The sequence below is a fragment of the Sander vitreus genome, chromosome 2, assembly GCF_031162955.1.
Source record: "Sander vitreus isolate 19-12246 chromosome 2, sanVit1, whole genome shotgun sequence".
Classification (NCBI taxonomy): domain Eukaryota; kingdom Metazoa; phylum Chordata; class Actinopteri; order Perciformes; family Percidae; genus Sander; species Sander vitreus.
In genome coordinates this window covers 20,011,730-20,031,408 of record NC_135856.1, presented here as the reverse complement: position 1 = coordinate 20,031,408, position 19,679 = coordinate 20,011,730, and the positions used below count along the sequence as shown (strand labels likewise).

Sequence of the window (19,679 nt, the reverse complement as noted above, 5' to 3'; positions counted from 1 at the left end):
CGTCTACGATCCTCAACGTTGCCCGTTTCTTTGTGCTTTTTCAAAAGAGCTTGAACAGGCACATCTTGAAACACCAGTCTGCTTTGAAATATTTGTCTAGGAGAGGCCTTGCTGATGCAGTATTACTACCTATATACTATAATTGGTTGATCATACACCTGACTACAATCCTACAAAATTCCTGACTTTTTGCAAGTACCTATAAGAATTGATAGCTGGTTTGAAGGAAAAGGGTAGTAACACCAAATATTGATGTGATTTAGATTTTTCTTTTGTTCGTTCACTTTATTTTTATCAATTTACAAAATGCAAACAATCATTATTTATATTTTTGAAAGCATTCTTAGTTTACAGCATTTTTTCACACCTGCCTAAGACTTTTGCAGAGTATATATATAATTCACTGGTACTGTTATAGTATTTTGAGATATTGGGGGGAGGATTTTGCACTTTTTCTTTTAGTCAAGGGGAGGGTCAAAAGAAAATATTAATAACGCCTTGGAGGGTCTTTAAGGCCCTCTCCCCACCCCAATCATTTTAGTACAGTTATTCAGAAAAAAATACCTAACTGAAGAGGTCTTAGAGACTTGTGATAGGCATTTGACACTTTATAGACTAAACCAGTGATTCCAAGCCTGTGAGTCAGGGCAAAGATAAATCTAATCACACAAGATGATAGATAGAAATTATAAGAAAAGAAAAATAATAATTCCAGACCAAAACCTGTGATGAGGAGTAAAACACTGAGGATGGAGCATCCTGGTAGAACAGAGGAGAACCACTAGACTGAACAATAAATCAATTTATCAATCAAAACAAAAAAATGTTGCAGCCTTAATGCACACACAGACACAACATCCTGTTTTATAATGCTGTTTATTCTCACAATTGATTACATTGATAAAGTGTACAAATCAGTGAGCAGCAAACAGAAGCCAACACATCCATCTGTGGGAAAGGTATGTGTGTTTTTTGTTGTTTGTGTGTGAGCTTGACAGAGACGCTGGGAGTCCTCCTCCTCCTCCTCCTCAGTGGACTCCCAGCTCTCAGTGCACTGTACAAGGTAAAGATATATTCCTTTATCTGCCTTTTTTTGAAGCAAAGCGGAGCTTGTTGTAGCATTGTGACTTAACCAGGGACTGAGACAATGAAAGAGTCAAGAGACTGTACTTGCCCCAACTAATAAAATCAGTATATACCTTTATAAAATAGAATAAATAAAATAAAAAATATTTCTGTTCAGTACATACAGTCGTTCTTTTAACCATCCAAGGGCATGCAAGGCTTTTCACGACTTTCCATATCTCGAGATCAAAAGAATGCATAGATAATTTGCTCAGTTAAATTCAGTATCAACGTAGTTGACAACTGTAACAATTTCCAATCACCTCTCCTTGTTTCATTATTTGCTCTCGTATTTTTCTTATCTACAACCATGTATATCAGTATTTTACACTTTGGCCATTTGGTGAGTTCTCAAAAAAAGGCATTTCATTACAAGAAAATAACAGAAAACTTCAACAGACATTTAAAATGAAAAGATAGCTTATAACAATGATTAATGCCAAACGTTACATTAAATTGGTATTATGTACACACACATTTTGTCATCTCATTCACATTTCAACATCCTTGTGACAAAAGCAGGTGACGTGGCTGAATTTTCTCATCAGAATCTCTGTGGAGTTCAAAAGCTCGGTGCAGGACATGGAGACAAGACCCACTTACAGATGTAACACTGTGACCATTCGCTATGGCCCTCCTTTAGAAACTGCTGCTACGCCTGTCAAGCTTTACTTTCTCACATGCATGCAGTTTACAATAAAAGTGGCAAATTAACCACTCCAATAAAAATAATGGTTCTTGATTTAACACAAAAGTAACCAAAAGCAGCTTCTGGTTTTAACCGGTGACCATCAATTGTGGCCATATTATGCTCATTTTCAGGTTCATAATTGTAATTTGAGATTGTATCAGAATAGGTTTACATGGTTTAATTTTCAAAAAACATATTTTTGTTGTACTGCACATTGCTGCAGCTCCTCTTTTCACCCTGTGTCAGGTCTCTGTTGTAGCTACAGAGTGAGACCTTGCAACTTCTGTAACATCTTTGTTGTCAGTCGCACATGCCCAGTAGCTAGGTAAGGATCACATGAGCTAGCTAGGTGTTTCTGCAACTTCGGCCTGTACAAGGTAGGATTAGCCGGGAGACTTCTTCTAAATGAGGGCGCACTTCCAACTTTGCGTGGAATACCTGCAGAACAGGGACATGTAAGTAGTTCTATACAATTTATTTTGTAGATTAGGGTGAATTCGTGTGTGTTGTAGCAGTGTTTTGCCATTGAGAACGAGCTAGCATGTTAGCGCTAGCATGCTAATGGTTAGCCCCCTAGGCCCTTGTCTCGGCTAGTTACGTAGAAAGTAGGGCTGTCAAAATAACGCGTTCATTTTTTTTTTTTTTAAATTAATGCAGATTAATCAATTCCATATTGACGTTTGCATACAGACGAAAATCTGGTGCCACTGATATGTCTGCGCTTCTCTCTGATGCTCTGAAACAGACGTTACAGGAAACACAAACCCTGCTGCATGTGATGCTAGTTAACACAATACTCAACAGCAACTAACGTTAGCCTACCGCTAGCTAATAGCTGGATTAAACACAGTTACAATACTGACAGCTAACGCTAAACGGTGTAAAGTTTGACTGTGTTTTACTGTAGAGGATTCAACACCGGGATGTAACAATCTGCAGCTGCTGTCCAACACAGCCGGTGCGTTCAATGAAACTGGTAAACTACAGCCTTGTGGTGCATTTGAAGTTAATGTAAATGTCCTTTTCCTATCTGGTTGTTGTTTTTGTCGTTCAACAGCAATTTACTAGTGAAATAAGTTATTGTTATACATTATTATTAAATCATTTAATTTTGACCATATGGCCTTAGCAATAAACAATGTCACCAACTGTTGTTTAGTACCCTTTTTTTTCTTTTCTTTTTTTACTTTCTTAAAAAGTATCGGTTCAGGCACTGTTAATTATGTATGCAATTAATTTCGATTAATTAATCACAGAGTATGTAATTAATTAGATTACATTTTTTAAATCGATTGACAGCCCTAGTAGAAAGCCGTGCAGATTTCACCCGGAGACTGAAGGCAGGACACATTCAGAAACACGTATCTCACTCAAAACAGCATGGATGTTTTTTTTTTTTTTCAAAGTTCGTATACGTGTGGAAGCACCAGAGACACAAAATAACACCCCAAATCCCAGAAAAAGTTTTTTTCATAATATGGGCACTTTAACAATGGGGCGACCTCTAGCTCACACAGTATAGTGTGAGCCCCATGTAGGCTGAGTCCTCAGCAGCGACAGTGGGTTTGAATCCTACCCACAGCCCTTTGCTGCATGCCGTCCCCCCACTCTCTGTCTCGACCTTCCCGTCTTCAAGCAGTCCTGTCAATAAAGGCCATGAAAGCCCAAAAAAAATCATCTTTAAAATTAAGCTAACGATAGCTCCAGGAGTTGGTTAAAAACACTGTCTCTGGCTGACTTTCAAAAGTGTTGAATAAACACTTGATGGCTGCATACACATCATGCTAATGGAAATAAAGGAACTGTGTTCTGGTATTGCAGTGTAGCACTAATTAGTAATTATTGTCATTTGTTAACATAGCCCTGTTTGGCTGCTTAGCTTGCATACTGTACTTAGACAACCAGGACAGAAATTAGATTGCTTTTTTGATCATATTTTCAAACACAATGTCTTCAGGCTTTTAGGAAGAGGACTAACTAATGTGTTTGATCATAACGCTTGGCTGGGGTTGCGAGTGTAAATTTCCTTAAATCCAATAACAAACAGAACAGAGATACTAACAGTATTCCTTAACTCTAATAAAGTGGGGGACAGTGGGGAATTCTACACAGAGATATTATGTAAAGGAGAATTCTGGTCAATTTCAACACGTAGCTCTGTTTGGAAATGTGGAGTGCTGTCAGTAGCAAGAAAAACAAACAATCGGTGCTGCCTACACCGAGTTATCCCCCTGCTAGCGTTAGCACTCAACAGGCTTAAACAGGGCAAGTTTTAAACGTGTTTTTAAGCCTCTAAACATGTTTGAAATGTCATTACAAGTGCCTATCCATGTGCAGTTATTCCTTCCGAGGGAACACAGCAAATTTGACTGGAATATTGGATTGTATGAGTTCGACAATCGACTAGTGTGGACTTGACCGAAAAACAGGAAATAAACAGAGGTATGTGCACTGGCTGGATTAACACAATTTGTACGCCTTTCTGTCACATCTACTGCAGTCAGATTCGCTGTGTTCCCTCGGAAGGAATCACTGCACATGGGTAGGCACTTGTAATGACATTTCGAGGCTAAAAACACGTTTAAAACGTGCCCTGTTTAAGCCTGTTGGGTGCTAACGCTAGCAGGGGGATAACACGGTGTAGGCAGCACCGATTGTTTGTTTTTTTTCTACTGCCAGCACTCCAAATTTCCAAACAGAGCTACGTGTTGAAATTGACCGGAATTCTCCTTTAATGTTGTTGTTTTTACGCAACCTGTAAACCCACAAAATATCATTAGCTATCTTCAGGGAGCTAGTTAGCCCAATATGCTAACCAAAGCTAATCAATTAGAGCATCGCTAAAATTAGAGCAGACAAACACAGTTTAATCAACTGTTTCATTTATGCTCATGTTATTGGTTTTGTAAAGGCGAAAAAGACACAACCCTCTAAACTATTCATTGAGTATTGGTCTTCTTACAGCCCCTTACACAATCCAAACGCTTGACAGGCTGGCCATGCCTTGTTACGGTTCCTAAACTGTGATTAGACATTCGCTGTATGATAGAGGGGTTTAGCAAACGGTCAATTATAAAGGTTCGGTGTTAATCTGCTGCCCTACATCCAAGAGAATGGACACGGGGCAAAATGTGTGTATGATTTTAGTTGCAATAAACTTCAAGACTTCTTTAGTTATAACCATACATCCAAACTTGTCAGATACGGGATAATAAGGAGCTAGCAATGTTGAATTGAGATTTGTGTGAGGAAACTGCAAGTGATCTTGTGGCACTGACAAAAACAGATGTACAGTAAGGAGTGGGCAACGGAGAAAAAAAAACGCATTCAAGTGAACAGAACCCTGGAGACAGATAGATAGCCCAGGAAAGTCCTGTTAGTTTAATTCAACATGTCTCTCTGTTGGCTTTCATCTCAAAAAACAGCCGAGGCTGGAGATAAAACCCGTCTCTGTCCTTCTCTCCTCCTCACAGGTCAGATCTCAGCTGCCACCATACCCAGGTTCAAAAACATTCCTCCAGATATCTTCTTTGTATGATTCCTCCAGCCTTTGTGTTGCCAGCCCCCTTTAATTAGTGGACATGAAGTCTCTGAGGACTGATACTGACGTGGGATTTAAAGGAATAGTCGGTCAAATTTTCCTCCAGCATGTGTATCGCAGAGCAGCAGCAGCATGCCGATGTGTCCTGTGTTTGGAGCAGCAGGCTGGTGCTGTTTCCCAGAGAGGGAGGGGTAACACTGTCCATCCCTGCATCTCTTCCTCCATTATGGCAATCGTCTGTCGTTTTCCAAGGGATAATGAAGGAGTAAAAACAACAAGTAAAAAGAAGTATATGAGGACTGTTTCAGGTGAAAGGTCACCGCTCGTTTAGACCCTTCAGGCTGATTCTTGCACAGTTGACAGAAATAAGAAGACAAAAAAAAACAAAAAAAACAATGTGGCTTCGGATTTCTCACCCCTTCTGTAAGCAGCAGCAGTGTATTGATAATGTCTAGAATGATTCACCTTTATATAAACAGTTCATGCAGGATCAGTTGAACAGGTTAGAGTGTGTAGACTGACGACCAAATCCCTTTAGTCTTTAGCAGCTTCCTTCTTTCATTCATTACAAACTGATTTGGAAATCAGACGCGATGGCTTTGATGATTCCTTCCTTCCACTTCACGTTACAGTCTACAGAGGACAATGAGAAAGAGGGGCAGAGGGGGAAAAGCCACTACAGACTAACAGGACAACCAGGTGAATGACAGGGGGTGTGGCCGGGTGTGCACGGTCATGCTGGCAGCACAGACACAGATACAGATACAATTAGAGCGAGGAGAGATCAGCAGTATTGGCAGCAATGAGCTCGCTCATCACACGTGCTGTGCTGGGAGAAGCACTTCCTACTTATTTAGCTTTTGCTCTCCTTTCCTCTCCTTCTCTGTGCTGAGGGGGGTGAGAGTTACTTCTATGTACACGAGCACTACTCAGTTGTTTCTCAGTGGTTGTTCCTTCTTGATGCGGGATTAGAGTCTTTATTCCTCTGTTATTTTGAGGAAACAGATTTGAATTTCAGCTCTAGAGCTGATGAACTCTCGAGGTGAAATTCCAATTTGAGTCCAGAAATGTAAAGGAATTATGACAAACCCTGGGGCTTTGTTGTGTATCCAAGTTTACTGGGATCTGTGGTGGCGACAGGTTTTGGCAGCGATGCGACAAGTTACCATGGTGACTGGTTGTGGCAGGGAGTCGATAGCGCTCAACCACGGTTACTGTGGCAACTCGGTGACGGGTCTCTTTTGTTTGAGGGTGTCGATGAGAGACAGGACGCCTCTCTTCACACTGGTCGATACCCGACGGGACACCGAGTCCCCGGGGGGCGACGTGCCGCAGGCCTTCTGGGAGGGGGGTCGAGCCACCAAACACTTCTGATACCGCAGCTGATGGAGAGAGGGAGGAAGAAAGAGAGGAACTTATTGTAAATAATAGAGAGTTACAGCTGCTGAGTTTACGACTGTGGAGATGAGAGAGAGAGAGAGAGAGAGAGAGAGAGAGAGAGAGAGAGAGAGAGAGAGAGAGAGAGAGAGAGAGAGAGAGAGAAAGAAAGAAAGAAAGAAAGAAAGAAAGAGAGAAAGAGAGAGAGAGAAAGAAAGAAGAAAGAAAGAAAGAAAGAAAGAAAGAAAGAAAGAAAAGCTGGACTGGTGCAGGCTGCTAGCTGTGATCAATAGTAATGACTGATGATTCTTGTCACCATGAAGGTTTAGTGTGTGTGTGTGTGTGTGTGTCCATATATCCAAAGTTCTGATGTGTGATCAATAGCCCAGCTGACTAATCTTGTGACTCACCCCCAGCAGAGAGGGCAGAGGAAGATGAGTAATAGGCTGCATTAAAGCAGAAAGACCACAGAGGGCATTCTGGGTTGGGATTATGGACATTATAATGGTAAAATAAAATCATTGTAAAAGGTATTATGAGTTTATTACAGTGGTTATTAATTCAATGTACATGTTTCCTCTTTAAAACCTTTCCTGCAAAAGCAGTAAACAATGTGCAACACAATATTAAACAACTTTCAAATCTAAAACTTTAGGTGGCTTCTCTTGATTTGAATGCATGTTTTACACCAACAGTGTTTTGACCTCTGTTGTCATAACAACCTGAATGGAGCATATGGATTGGACAGTAAAACAACCATCTGTCAACTCAAACTAAACTACAGGCAAGGACTCTCAGGAAGAGAGGTTCTGAATGCCTTTGCCTGTCTGTGCTTTAAGTGACGATGCCCTTAGTTTAAATAGCATTTACAATATGCAAGCACTTTGCATTTGATCAATTAGGACTGAAGGAACCCTTTTTCATAAAACCAGCTGGTTTTAATAAAGTTATGTGTATAGAATAAAGTAATTGGTTTGCCGTCTTGTGTTTTATGGTTGAATGTTCTGAGGATTTTTTTGAGTTCTGTGTGCAAACAAGTCCTAAATGATGCATTCTGTAAGTATAGCTGAAGAAAAAGGTGTTGTTGCTACTTACCATGAAAATGTCATTTTTAAGTACTTTCTAATAACCCTACCGTCTCAAGCATTTAGCGTGTAGCATTCATGGTTATGTTACAATTGCACACACTTGATTTCCTACAATCTAACTGCCAACTCCAGACTACAAATTGTAATTTGACATTTGAGCATGCATGTACGTGCTCTGGGAGAGATTCCTTTATTTATTTATTTCTCAGAGTTGGCTCAGTGTATTCCAGTCGTGTTGTCAGCGCTGTGTTCTTGCTCAGTGACTCACCATACAAGCGGCCTGTACAGCCTCCGACACATTCCCAGCGTTGGGCTCACACCAGAAGATGTGACAGTCAAAACGATGGCCGCCGGCATCCATGATGAAGGCAAATGTGTGCACGTTCCGCCCAACGCCCATGAAAGACAGGAATCGAACACGACACTCCACCAGCACTTCCTCTTCGTCCTGGTCAGAGACATCGGTGTGTGAGATTAATAAATAAGTCATAAACATGTGGAGGACATATTTAACTGTCCTTCTTAAACAGGGACATCATAGAAAGACATCATAAAAACAAATCATTGAAGGAATTCATTTATTCATATGTTCATACAGGGGAGCTGCCCAGTAAAACTTTAGCCTTCTAATAAACAGGTCCACTGGAGCAACTGGGCTTTAGGTGCCTTTGATGACAGCCATAACTTCTTTAAATAACAAAAAAGGACATTTTATATCATCTGCATGGTTGAATGCTGTTAAGACTTAACATGCAGATTTAATGTGATGGGATGTTTGTCTCATTGCTCTGGGTGGCCGCTTGCTACATATCTGGTTGACAATGTGAGTAAAGTCTGTTTAATCAAGAGCACATTTTCCGCGTTTTTTTGTAGTGTCATACATTAGAATCAACCGTAAAGTGCCAGTAGCGGATACAGTTTAAACTGTGGTGACTGCTGAAGGAAAGCATTGACAGGCTCGATAAAATGCTCTGCACCAGACATAATGAAGTATGTATCTGAGTCACGTCAAGCCTTAGATTCCTGTCAGTTCTGTAATAAAGTCATAGTCTGTACTAAAGGTCAACTGCTGTATTTTGCACATTGTATTAGTTAACTAAAGGTACGTTCTCTAAACACGGGGGTGAGACAACCTCACCACCTGCCCTTTGGATGTTTCGCCATCTTTGTTGTCAATTACGTCCCACTGCCATAGAGTGCAAGAATGTTTTGAACTTGTAAACTTCAGCTTTAAAAAAATTGTGGTTGTTTTCCCATAATGCTAACCTCTCCCACTTTTTGTCTGTGTGTATGGAGTTTGTTTTACCATATTACATTTTTCCATACAGAAAACTAAAAGAAAAAGAAAACCAGGGAAAGTTAGTAGTTTGGCTACGGCAGATGTGTGTCTCACCTCGTCTTTGCTGATGGTGACAGTAGCATCTGCCACATTGAGGGCTACCGGGGTCCAGTCCTCTCTGTTGGAAGAACCGATTAGACTGTCTATAGCACCGTTCAGTATGTCCATGCCTGGAGAAGAGCATGTTAAAAACAAACAAACAAACATTAAAATCATACCTAAAGTTAGGCTATCAACATTAACACCAACCATGTGCTTTGCGTCTCATTCCAGTTTGTACACAGTATTGTGTGTGTGTGTGTGTGTGTGTGTGTGTGTGTGTGTGTGTGTGTGTGTGTGTGTGTGTGTGTGTGTGTGTGTGTGTGTGTGTGAGTGTGTGAGAGAGACTAACCTATTGGTCTGGCCACAGGCAGCATCCCAAGGTAAAGCACCTGAAACTTCTGAACCAGCTCCGTCTTTGGTGTGGGGAACTCTGCTGGGAAGAAGCCACACACACGTTATAGATCCTCAGAATAATAAATATTTAACTACATGTAAACAACTAACAGAGGGTTCCCACGTGTAGCCTGCAGAGTAAATATCTGGATACTGACCATTTTCATGATGGCTTCTATTAAATCTAAATGTCACAACTTTTCTAGATGCACTGTGAAAGATTTTAACAAGGCTTGTGACTGAACAATGTGATGAATATGATGATAAGTCATTCTGGTTTGTTTAGTTTCCCCAAGTGTGACAGATGCTGACAACAGCATTTTTTTTTAAGAAACAGCTATATATGTTTTAGCCTTCCTATCTCTTCAACACTGCTCTCCTGCATTGTTTTCTGCAAGTACAACAAAGCTTGTCTAGCTGCCACCAACATCTCTTGGCTGGCTACTTCCCCCCCATCTGTCCGGCTATTAAAAATGTGAGGAGCTCCCTCCACATCTTCTTTGTCAATTTGAAATGATGAACCCTAGCACATTACGCTGTGCATGGTACCATCAACCCCTAAATCTGTAAATTAAAAACTGGTAAAAGGAGCAATGTTTTTACATGTGGGTCTCTATTTTGTTTACTACTCGACAGTTGGCAGTGATAACGCACAAAAGCGAAGTTGCAATGAGCTAAAGCCAAGAAACAACAAGACTGTAAGTGAATAAATATGGATGTAAACGATGCAGGATTAAAACAAAATAATAATCGGCTTTGTGAAAATTTTATGAAGAAATAAAATGCATTCAAAACATTTGTCAGAAAACTCCACAGGGCACCTTTAAGGCCCACACTTACTCACAGTGATGTTTGTCAATCTTTTGAAATATACCGACTGATTTTAATGGCTCCGAAATCAAACTGCCTTGATGCTTAAGATCCTAGCTTGTCTCGACTTTGGAGCAGAGGACATTGTGAGGATAACACAGACTTTCTGCTCTTACAAATGACCAGTTTAAATGCATGCAGTGTGCCAAAGAAGTGATGACTGCCATGTGTCTATTGATGCATGACACCACTTGTCGCATTCACTATCTCTCACACACACACACTTTATATGAAGCCTACCTTGTAAAGGGAGATCTAGTCCTGCCTGCATCCTGTCCTGGAGAGAGCCTGCCATTGCTTTGGCATTCTTTCGCTCTGTCATTATCTAGAGAGAGAGAGAGAGAGAGAGAGAGAGAGAGAGAGAGAGAGAGAGAGAGAGAGAGAGAGAGAGAGAGAGAGAGAGAGAGGAGCAAAAGCAGATACAGAAGTATGAGGAAATGGCGTGTATACCGTGGCAGAGACACAGGGGAGGAGGGTGAAGAGAAAATGAGAAAAAAATATGTGAAAGAGGATGAGGGAGGAAAAAAAAAAAGATGAAAGAGTCAACACAAAAGAGCTCAGGAAAACATCGAGCAGTTTCATCCCTGATACTGTCATGCTGTCTACTCATTTCACCTAGGGAGCGTGCGCGCGCGCGCGCGCGCACGCACGCACACACACACACACACACACACACACTTTTCCAAACTACGGTAAAAGTTTTCCTGCAGTGAAACTAACTGGGAGAAACACGTATGCACAAACACAAAAACAGCCAAAATCATTCAGACACACACCTGGAAATACCACAAACAAAGCAAATCTGCTGTGACCAAGTCACCCCTTTTACTTATTTATGCTTTTGTGTGTGAAATTCTGTATTAATCAGACTCCATGTCCATTAATTATATATACTGTATTTTGACGGTAAAATATGACGGTTAGTATTTGCATGAAGGATGAGAAGAAGGACAAATGGCTTCTTCTCCACCTTTTTCCTCTAACAAATGACAATTCAGGGACACACTGTTCAAGTCAATGGTCATAACAACCTTTTCTAATGCAGTATAGAATTGAACTTGACACCAAATTACGAGTCTACATAAATAAATAAAGAATTAAAGATCTTCACCGACATTAAATGTATAAAGCTATAAATGTGTTTAATTGGGAACAAAATGAAAGTCCATTAATTCCAAGCGAGTTCAGTAATCTTGTTTTGGGACTTTTTGAGTACGGCAGATACTCTGTGCAAAGATTAAAATGTGTACCTAGATTAAGTAATAGTAAATATGATTAAACAATACAAGCAGCACTCTTAATGCTAGACATTTTTAATGTATTATTTCTCAGGTACCACAACTACTGGTGCTTGAGTAAATGTTATGAAATAGTATAGGAGCCACTTTCTTATTATTCAGAGGTGTTTCTGTTAAAGATACAGTAGGTAAGACTTATAAAACTAACTTTCTGTCATGTTTGCTGAAACTGACCCTATGTTCCAGTAGAACTACATGAAGCAGGTCATTTAAAAACATATCCGGCTCCTCTGGCACCACCTACAGCCTGTAATGCGATTTGCAAAAGTCCACAGCTCCCTGTTCAGATGCGCCAATAATGGCCAGGGGGGGGTGTCTTAACTGCGTGTCAATCACTGCTCATGCACATGCATTCATTCTCCCTTGTGGGGGGAGGGGCTTAGGAGACCGTTTTGGGCTTTAGCAGAAAGGGGGGAGGGACTGAGAAGTTGTCGATGTTCAAATTCTTTGGCTAAAGCCTGGATCTTCACAATCCTACCTACAGCACCTTTAAGTTTGTTTGTAAAAAGAATGTAAAATGACCATCAACCTCCCTGTTGAGTGGAAACATTATTTCAACAAATTTGAGCTACATTTGAGTCTATTTGCCAAATCCAAACTTGGCCTTGTGCCTCCACCCCCCACTCCCGCCTGAACCACTTACCCGGGAGCAGATCTCATGCAGGCTTGTGGCGATGGCTTTGGCTGGCGTGTCACAGCGGAACACATGACATTTTAGGATCCTGGTGTTTTTATCCCGCGCCACATATGCAAAGTCCCTGGGAAAGAGGAAAACACAGGGTCAATAAAGACATACAGACGGGAGATGAAGATGAGAAAAGGGTTTGTTGGGCTAGTTTCAGTACTACTCAGAGACAAAAACAATCTGTAGAATGTGTGTGTGTGTGTGTGTGTGTGTGTGTGTGTGTGTGTGTGTGTGCGTGCGTACATTCAGGGTTTGAGACTGAGCTATTGGAGACAGATGAGAGATGAACTGACCTTTACCAGTCTGATGAATACAGGAGGACACACACACACACACACACACACACACACACACACACACACACACACACACACACACACACACACACACACACACACACACACAGGTCGATGGACACTAGAGATCAATAGAGCAGTGTGATGCAAGAGGGAATTAAATGAGTGACAGCAGGGAAGACCTTTTTCCTGGGGCCAGTGGAGCGCAAAACTATGTATGACCACTGAATAGAAGGAATGAAAAGAAGAAGGGAAAAGAGACTGAGGGAGAGAGGAATGAATATGTAGCTGCAACAAATTAAACCACTACAGCACACACGCGTTGATTTACATCATTCACATAAAACCAATTTAAAAAAACTTCCTTCAAGCTGTGTGCTTCAATATGCCGTGCAATAGGAAACACGGGCCTGAGGGTTAACAAGATTTCTGAGCCCAGCCCCTCACGGAAAACTCTCCTGAAAAGATTCCCATTTGTGTGTGCGTGCGTATGTATTTATACTTTAAAAAAGAGAGCTTGTAGACAGACAAGGACAGAGGAGGTAACCTTCCACTTCTTACATATGTGGGTGTGCGTGCACAATGCTACAGTACGTCAAGAGCCACTTTAAAAGACGAGAAAAATGAGACTCAGAGGAAATTAAACAATAAAGGAATGGCGGAGATGATGGAGAGATACTGTGGGAGGGATGAAAGGAAGGAATGTGTTTACCTCTCTCTGTGTCCAAGGAAGCAAGGGAGGAAAGGAAGCCAGTTATTAGAAATAAAAGAGGATAAAAAAATCTTCAAACCAGCCCCCTACTAGGGGACATGAGGCAAAGATGTGGCAAACAGGCACTCATACACACACACACACACACTATAACACAATAAGTTACATATTCGGTCGCCATCTTTGCTCTGACAGTACTTCCCACAAAAAAAGCTTCAAGAGCAGTGCAGAAAATGCGTGTGTGTGTGTGTGTGTGTGTGTGTGTGTGTGTGTGTGTGTGTGTGTGTGTGCGTGTGGGTTGAATGGGTGTAGCACAGGTCAAAGCAGCAATGCAGGTCATACATAACCTCAAAGTAGAATATGAATAAGGTATGAAGGAAAAGAGAGGAATAGCAGGACAGAGAGATGTTCTGGATGAGCACAATTAGCTTTAATTGGTTGCTGCTGGTTTGTGTTTCCTAAAACAAATAAAAGAAATTGTCTGTGAGTTTCTAAAAGCCACATAAAAAAGAAGTACCCGAGAGGGGAGTGAGTAAGAGTAAGGAATTCATGAGAGAAAAGTGAAATACTGGGAGAGTAAATTGGAAGTGAACTGCAACAATGTACATGATAAAGATAAAAGTCAGAAGAAAAGAGAGGGAGAGGGAGAGAGAGAGGGGGGTTGGGGGGAGTAATATCTCATTTTGAATATAATCTTATCATCATGCCGATGCCCCTGAAAATGTCAAGGTTGCTGTGAGAATCTGTAATCTCTATGACGATAATGAGTTTCATGGCACATGGAGAGAGGGGGAGGCATTGGGGTACCATTCCTATACTGACACAACCACTCCAATCTTTCACAGGGATCTACTATTGTGTGTGACGGAGAGAGTGATAAAGGGAAAATCCTTACTCCAACCAGGTTAAACCAAACAGTCCAACAACCCATAAATAAATTAAAAAACGTGGGCAAAGATGTGCAGCAAATTACTGCATACAGCTACTGCTATTTTTGCATTCACATCTGAAGTATCTGAAATATAAACTGTCGAGTGGACTTTGGATGCACATTTCCCACGATGAATAAAGCTGTTTTAGTCATGAAGTGCTGCACATTTCATTGTTTGGAGCTTCTCAGCATTGCAAATAAATACTTTTACTAACACAAGATTCAGATTAACATATATGACTCACTTTATTACATAGTCTCTTTGTAATTATTAAAAGCAAACCATAACACACGCACCCACATCTGATTTTTACACACCTGTAAAATTGTGACATGCACACCTCACACTGGCTGTACAAATCGACCCACTGCTCAGCAACATCCCCTACAGACTGAGGCCTGATCATTCAGCTTATCTTTCTTTTTCTGCTACTTTATAATAAAACAAAACAGCAGAAGTGATGGTTCCAAAAGATACCTGAGTAGATGTAAATGAATATAAATATACTCACAGCTGTTTCTTTTCCTATTTTGGCAGGTAATCCTGCAACAGGGCCGTCTGTAGACACTCACATCATCTATTCTTGGTGATACTGCAGGCGTGCACACACTCCTCAACCTGTCCGCTCCACACCCAGTGAGCACTAACTATACCTCCCCCTCTGGCAGCTTCATCCCCCTCTCTTCTGCCAAAACCCATCTCTCCTCCCCTCTTTCCAACTACCTCCTCCTCCTCCTCCTCCTCCTCCTCCTCCCTGTGCTGCAGCTGAGGTATTCCCACTGCTCTGACTATACTGCTATATGTAGATGTGGCTGGTAGAAATATACTCGGAAAACACACGTTCCTTTTATCTGACAGGGTGATCTCATACATATACTGTAACACACGCCACTGCGTGTGTGTGTGTGTGTGTGTGTAGAATTCTGCAGTTCTGCATATGCCTAGAGAGCTTTTAGCCTAGCCTCTTTCCCTGAGTGCACTCCTTGCTTTTGTGTGTGTGTGTGTGTGTGTGTGTGTGTGTGTGTGTGTGTGTGTGTGTGTGTGTGTGTACACATGTGCCAGATCTACGGTGGCCGACAGGGGCAAACGCCCTGCAACTTAAGAAAACACACCCAAATAGACAAAACACAAGCAAATTAAGAAAACATCTTAATTAATTTGACAACACATGCGCAGCATTCAGCAAACGCGCTGCAAATGCACACAACACAACCAAAAAGCGCTCTGCCTTTTTATTAGAGAGTCGGGTATGGCTGCAGCCTGGAGAACTCCATAGACTGTATATTAAATTCATATTATTATTATTATTAATAACATAATATATTAATGATATACAGTCTATGCTCCCGTCTCATGCCCTCCCGGCTGGTGTGCCGTCCCCGAGCTTCGACTTTTCAAAATAAAAGCTCGCGTCTGGTCCCTATGTCTTCGTACTTTGGTGATTTGGATGTTTTTGAACTAAAGAGTACAGCAATCATGCCAATAAATACAATAACTTTTTCAGCAGATGTCTTACTTACAACACGATGGAGTTAGCAAAGCAGTTTTGTTTTTATATGTGCGACGGGATTTATTCAGTTTGATAAATCCCACGGTAAATTGTCTGGTTTACTATACAGGGAGGGACTATAAATCCTGTCTGTTTTTTGTATTTCAAGAGCGAATTGCTCCACAATATGAATACAGATTGATCACTTATTTTGTTGGTAACCGTTGTTGTATAATCACAAGATTACACTTGAGGAGGCCTATACTTCAGTAATGCGTCTTTCGGACCTCGAAATTAAACCCTCTCATGTGATATGGCTTAAACAAACGTCAACGTTAAACGCTGATGCAGTTTTAAATGTTTTATTACCACGAGTTTACAGACATCTATGCTGATTGAGTATCACCTGTGACCTGAGCCGAGACACACCCACCAACGAGAAAAAACATATCCACTTAGCTGCTCCCTCTAGAGGTCTGGAGAACTTCCGTTGTGTAATCTGGATGCTGCGTTTTTTTTTGTTGCATTTGTTTTCTGGGTTTGTGTGCTTTTCTTTTTGCATCGTTTCATATTTGCAGTGCGTTTATGTATTTGGTTGTGTTGTGTGCATTTGCAGCGCGTTTGCTGAATGCTGCACATGTGTTGTCAAATTAATGAAGATGTTTTCTTAATTTGCTTGTGTTTTGTCGATTTGTGTGTGTTTTCTTATGTTGCAGGGCGTTAGCCCCTGTCAGCCACCGTACAGATCGTATTATACAGCAGCTACCGACCTCTCCAGTCCACATCACCCGGCTGTGCCTACATTTGATTTCTTCTCATGCATGCAGCAGCGCAGAGCGCCCTTTACTGGTCGCCCAGCAGCACCACAACACTGTGTTTGTGAATTTGTCTTTGAGCTAAGCTGAGGTGAAAGCAAGGGACAAATAGTCAGGTGGGATTTGTGGTGAAACAGAATAAAGGCCATTCTCACTCTCATCCTCTCCTTAGTACTGATGAATTAATCTTTCATTAGCATCCCTTCATCATCAATCATTAACTCCTCTCTCAGCTCTGCCTGTCACCACACCACACCAGTCTGCTGCCCTCAATTGTTACCCTGACCTTCTACTGAGTGTGTGTGATGTACCATTGACTTCATTTACATTAGGGACTAGTCGATAAATAATAATAATCAATTAAAGTACTTAAACCTAAACAACAAAAGCCTCAATGATTCATCACCCAGATGACTAGTTAATACCACTCTCAGAACATTTACACTACAGAAATGCTGAAGATGATTTAGAGCATGGCATGCATTCTGAGAAAACCACAACGTGACATCTCACACACTGACGATAAATCGTGAAGACAAGCAAAGGAGGATTATTCAATATTTAAAGAAAAAAAAAAAAGCAGTGGTTGCCATGATGACTAACCTGCCATTGTCCCGGCCAACACCCCAGACCCGGATACTTGCGATTGGCTGAGAGTGAAGCACACTGCGGTCCATGGGGTCGACCAGGTTCAACATATTATTCTCCAGCACCAGGTACATATCCTTCCCCTGAAAACACACACACACACACACACACACACACACACACACACACACACACACACTCTTCAGATCTCGTCACAAAAAAATGCAATGCTTATTTCCTGCAGCTCAAGACATTGCAAAAAATAGTAATTTAAAGGTCAGGTGCTTTATTTTACTTGCCTAAGTACATTTGCCTGTGTGTGCATGTGTGGTGTGCAGTGTGTGTGTGTGTGTGTCTCTAAATAAATGATCAAACCTTAAAAAGACAGGGGGTGGAAGATGAAAGGTTATTGAAAGAAGGATGAAGCTCTCTCTCTCTCTCTCTCTGTTCTGTCGCTTCACATTAAACACAACCACCGCAGAGAGAGGGAAAGACCTCATAACATTGCTCCACTTTCCTCTCTTATTCTCCTCTCCTCCCTCCATCTTGACATACATTTCAGGAGACTGTTGCCCTGACTAACTTCTGTTGCTCTTTACTTTGCTCCGCCCTTACCTTTTAACTCATCTTCCGGGCTTTCTACAAACACTCCTCTCCTAAAAAACTCGTCACCCTTTATTTCACGGCCAAAACAATACACATGAACACACACACACCTCTCCCCAGATGCCGACAGTGTCTCGGATGTCATTCTTGCAGTAGGACAGCTGTCGGATGCAGTTGTTTACAGCAACACTGCTCTTTCCAGGAGCCAAGTCCTCCTCAGCCATTTCCACCCATCCCAGAGAGCGCACTGCAAAACACTGGAGGACACACCAAGTCATGCTACCGTTACATATACAGCACAGAACTTACAGACATATCACAACTTATTGCACACTGACCAGCAGGTTTTTGTTTTAGGCTTTAATAAGGGTTAATGGTCATTTTTTTTGCCCATTTTTTTCGACGTTGGTTTACAAAGAGTGTGCCCAATCTATCTCCATCTTCTTTGTCCGATTTCGTCTCTAGCTGGTGTTTACTTTGTCCTCGTACACAGATCTTCATTTGTGATCTTGTCTGGCCAATGGGTTTTCAGGATTCTTCTCATGCATCCGTTTATGAAGGTTTGTACTTTGCTGGTTGTGGAATTTGTTATTCTCCAGGTCTCTACTCCATAGAACAGGACTGATTTTACGTTTGAGTTGAAGATTCTTTCTTTTCTTTTAAAAAAAAAAAAAAAAAAAAAAATCTTCCCGACTTTAACACTATTGTGTTTAAAACTTGGGATTTCGAACTGGCAGGATTCTGAGGGTAGAGCTAAACAATTTGAACTCCACAAAGACGAAAACCTAGATAAACAGATACAGACAACATTTTGGTAGATAAAAAGAGACTAAGAGAGGAGAGTCTGTTCTCATCAAGTATTCATTTAAATTCAGGAGTCCACCCAGAAAGTACTTTGCAGATGCAGAGTGCAGAGATCCATGATGAAAGAGGTAAAAGAGGGAAAGACAGACAGCAAATAAAGGGAGTGACTATCACACCAACCAGTGGCATCATGGTTTGTTGTGGGGAAATGGATCAAATGCTCATATCAAACTGATTGAAATATCCATGCACATATACATGCATGAAGTACGTTTGTCTTGTGTGAGTAGTAGTAGGACATATACCTACTGTACTGTTCTTTTTGAAAACACAAACACACAGATGTTGAGCATTACAGAGCAGGACATACAGTAGCATCATGTCATCCGTGTGGGGATGTTTATACTGCTGGCTTAAAGCTAAGCGGAGCTGATGAGTGTGCGGCTCACTTATTCACCCTCTCACACACACACAGGCAATATACAAGGATTAACACACATGTGCAGACATGCACACACACACACACAGTAAGTCCCACAGTGCCGCTCTCTCTGTTGCTAGGAGTCTGGTGAAAGTTGTGTCACAGTTCCAGACCAGCAGGTGGTAGCAGCTACATGTCACACAATGTGTTTCTTTATAAGGAGTTGTAGGTTTTTATACTAACATTTTAATGGCCCCTCTGTGTGTACTACAGTTATCTGTTCAGTTTTCTAGACTTTGATATATAGAAATTGTTGTTGAGTGAGATCTTGTTTGTATTTAACTTCTTTATTTGGTAGAAAAGGGACTGTTCCGATCTTGATACTGCAGTGGGCCATTTGCTGGAAGTGTGTCAGAGTGTGGTATGGACCAGATCCCCTGACTGTAGGTCTGTGTTTGTGTCTGGTATTCATCACAATGTCACTGTTGCTAAGGATTGTGTCTATTTGCCAGACAAACACGCAGAGGGAAACAGACACTAGACTATCGTCTATTCATCAAGCTGAAT

General features: G+C 41.3%; 1 protein-coding gene across 6 annotated transcripts in view; it reads right to left on the bottom strand.

Moving 5' to 3' along the window:
- Positions 1 to 859: 859 nt before the first annotated feature.
- Positions 860 to 19,679, bottom strand: part of apbb2b (amyloid beta (A4) precursor protein-binding, family B, member 2b) — a 53,858-nt gene continuing 35,038 nt past the window's right edge. For 3 of the 6 annotated variants that reach the window (XM_078260305.1, XM_078260347.1, XM_078260313.1), the window contains 8 exons: positions 17,998 to 18,144; positions 17,297 to 17,424; positions 12,408 to 12,522; positions 10,707 to 10,791; positions 9,553 to 9,636; positions 9,216 to 9,343; positions 8,091 to 8,270; positions 860 to 6,739 (listed from right to left, as the gene is read on the bottom strand). In XM_078260305.1, coding sequence (XP_078116431.1) covers positions 6,569 to 6,739; positions 8,091 to 8,270; positions 9,216 to 9,343; positions 9,553 to 9,636; positions 10,707 to 10,791; positions 12,408 to 12,522; positions 17,297 to 17,424; positions 17,998 to 18,144 — 1,038 coding nt within the window. In that variant the 3' untranslated portion in view covers positions 860 to 6,568. The remainder of the gene's footprint in view (positions 6,740 to 8,090; positions 8,271 to 9,215; positions 9,344 to 9,552; positions 9,637 to 10,706; positions 10,792 to 12,407; positions 12,523 to 17,296; positions 17,425 to 17,997; positions 18,145 to 19,679) is intronic. The other 3 variants (XM_078260330.1, XM_078260322.1, XM_078260337.1) reach the window with 3 other exon arrangements.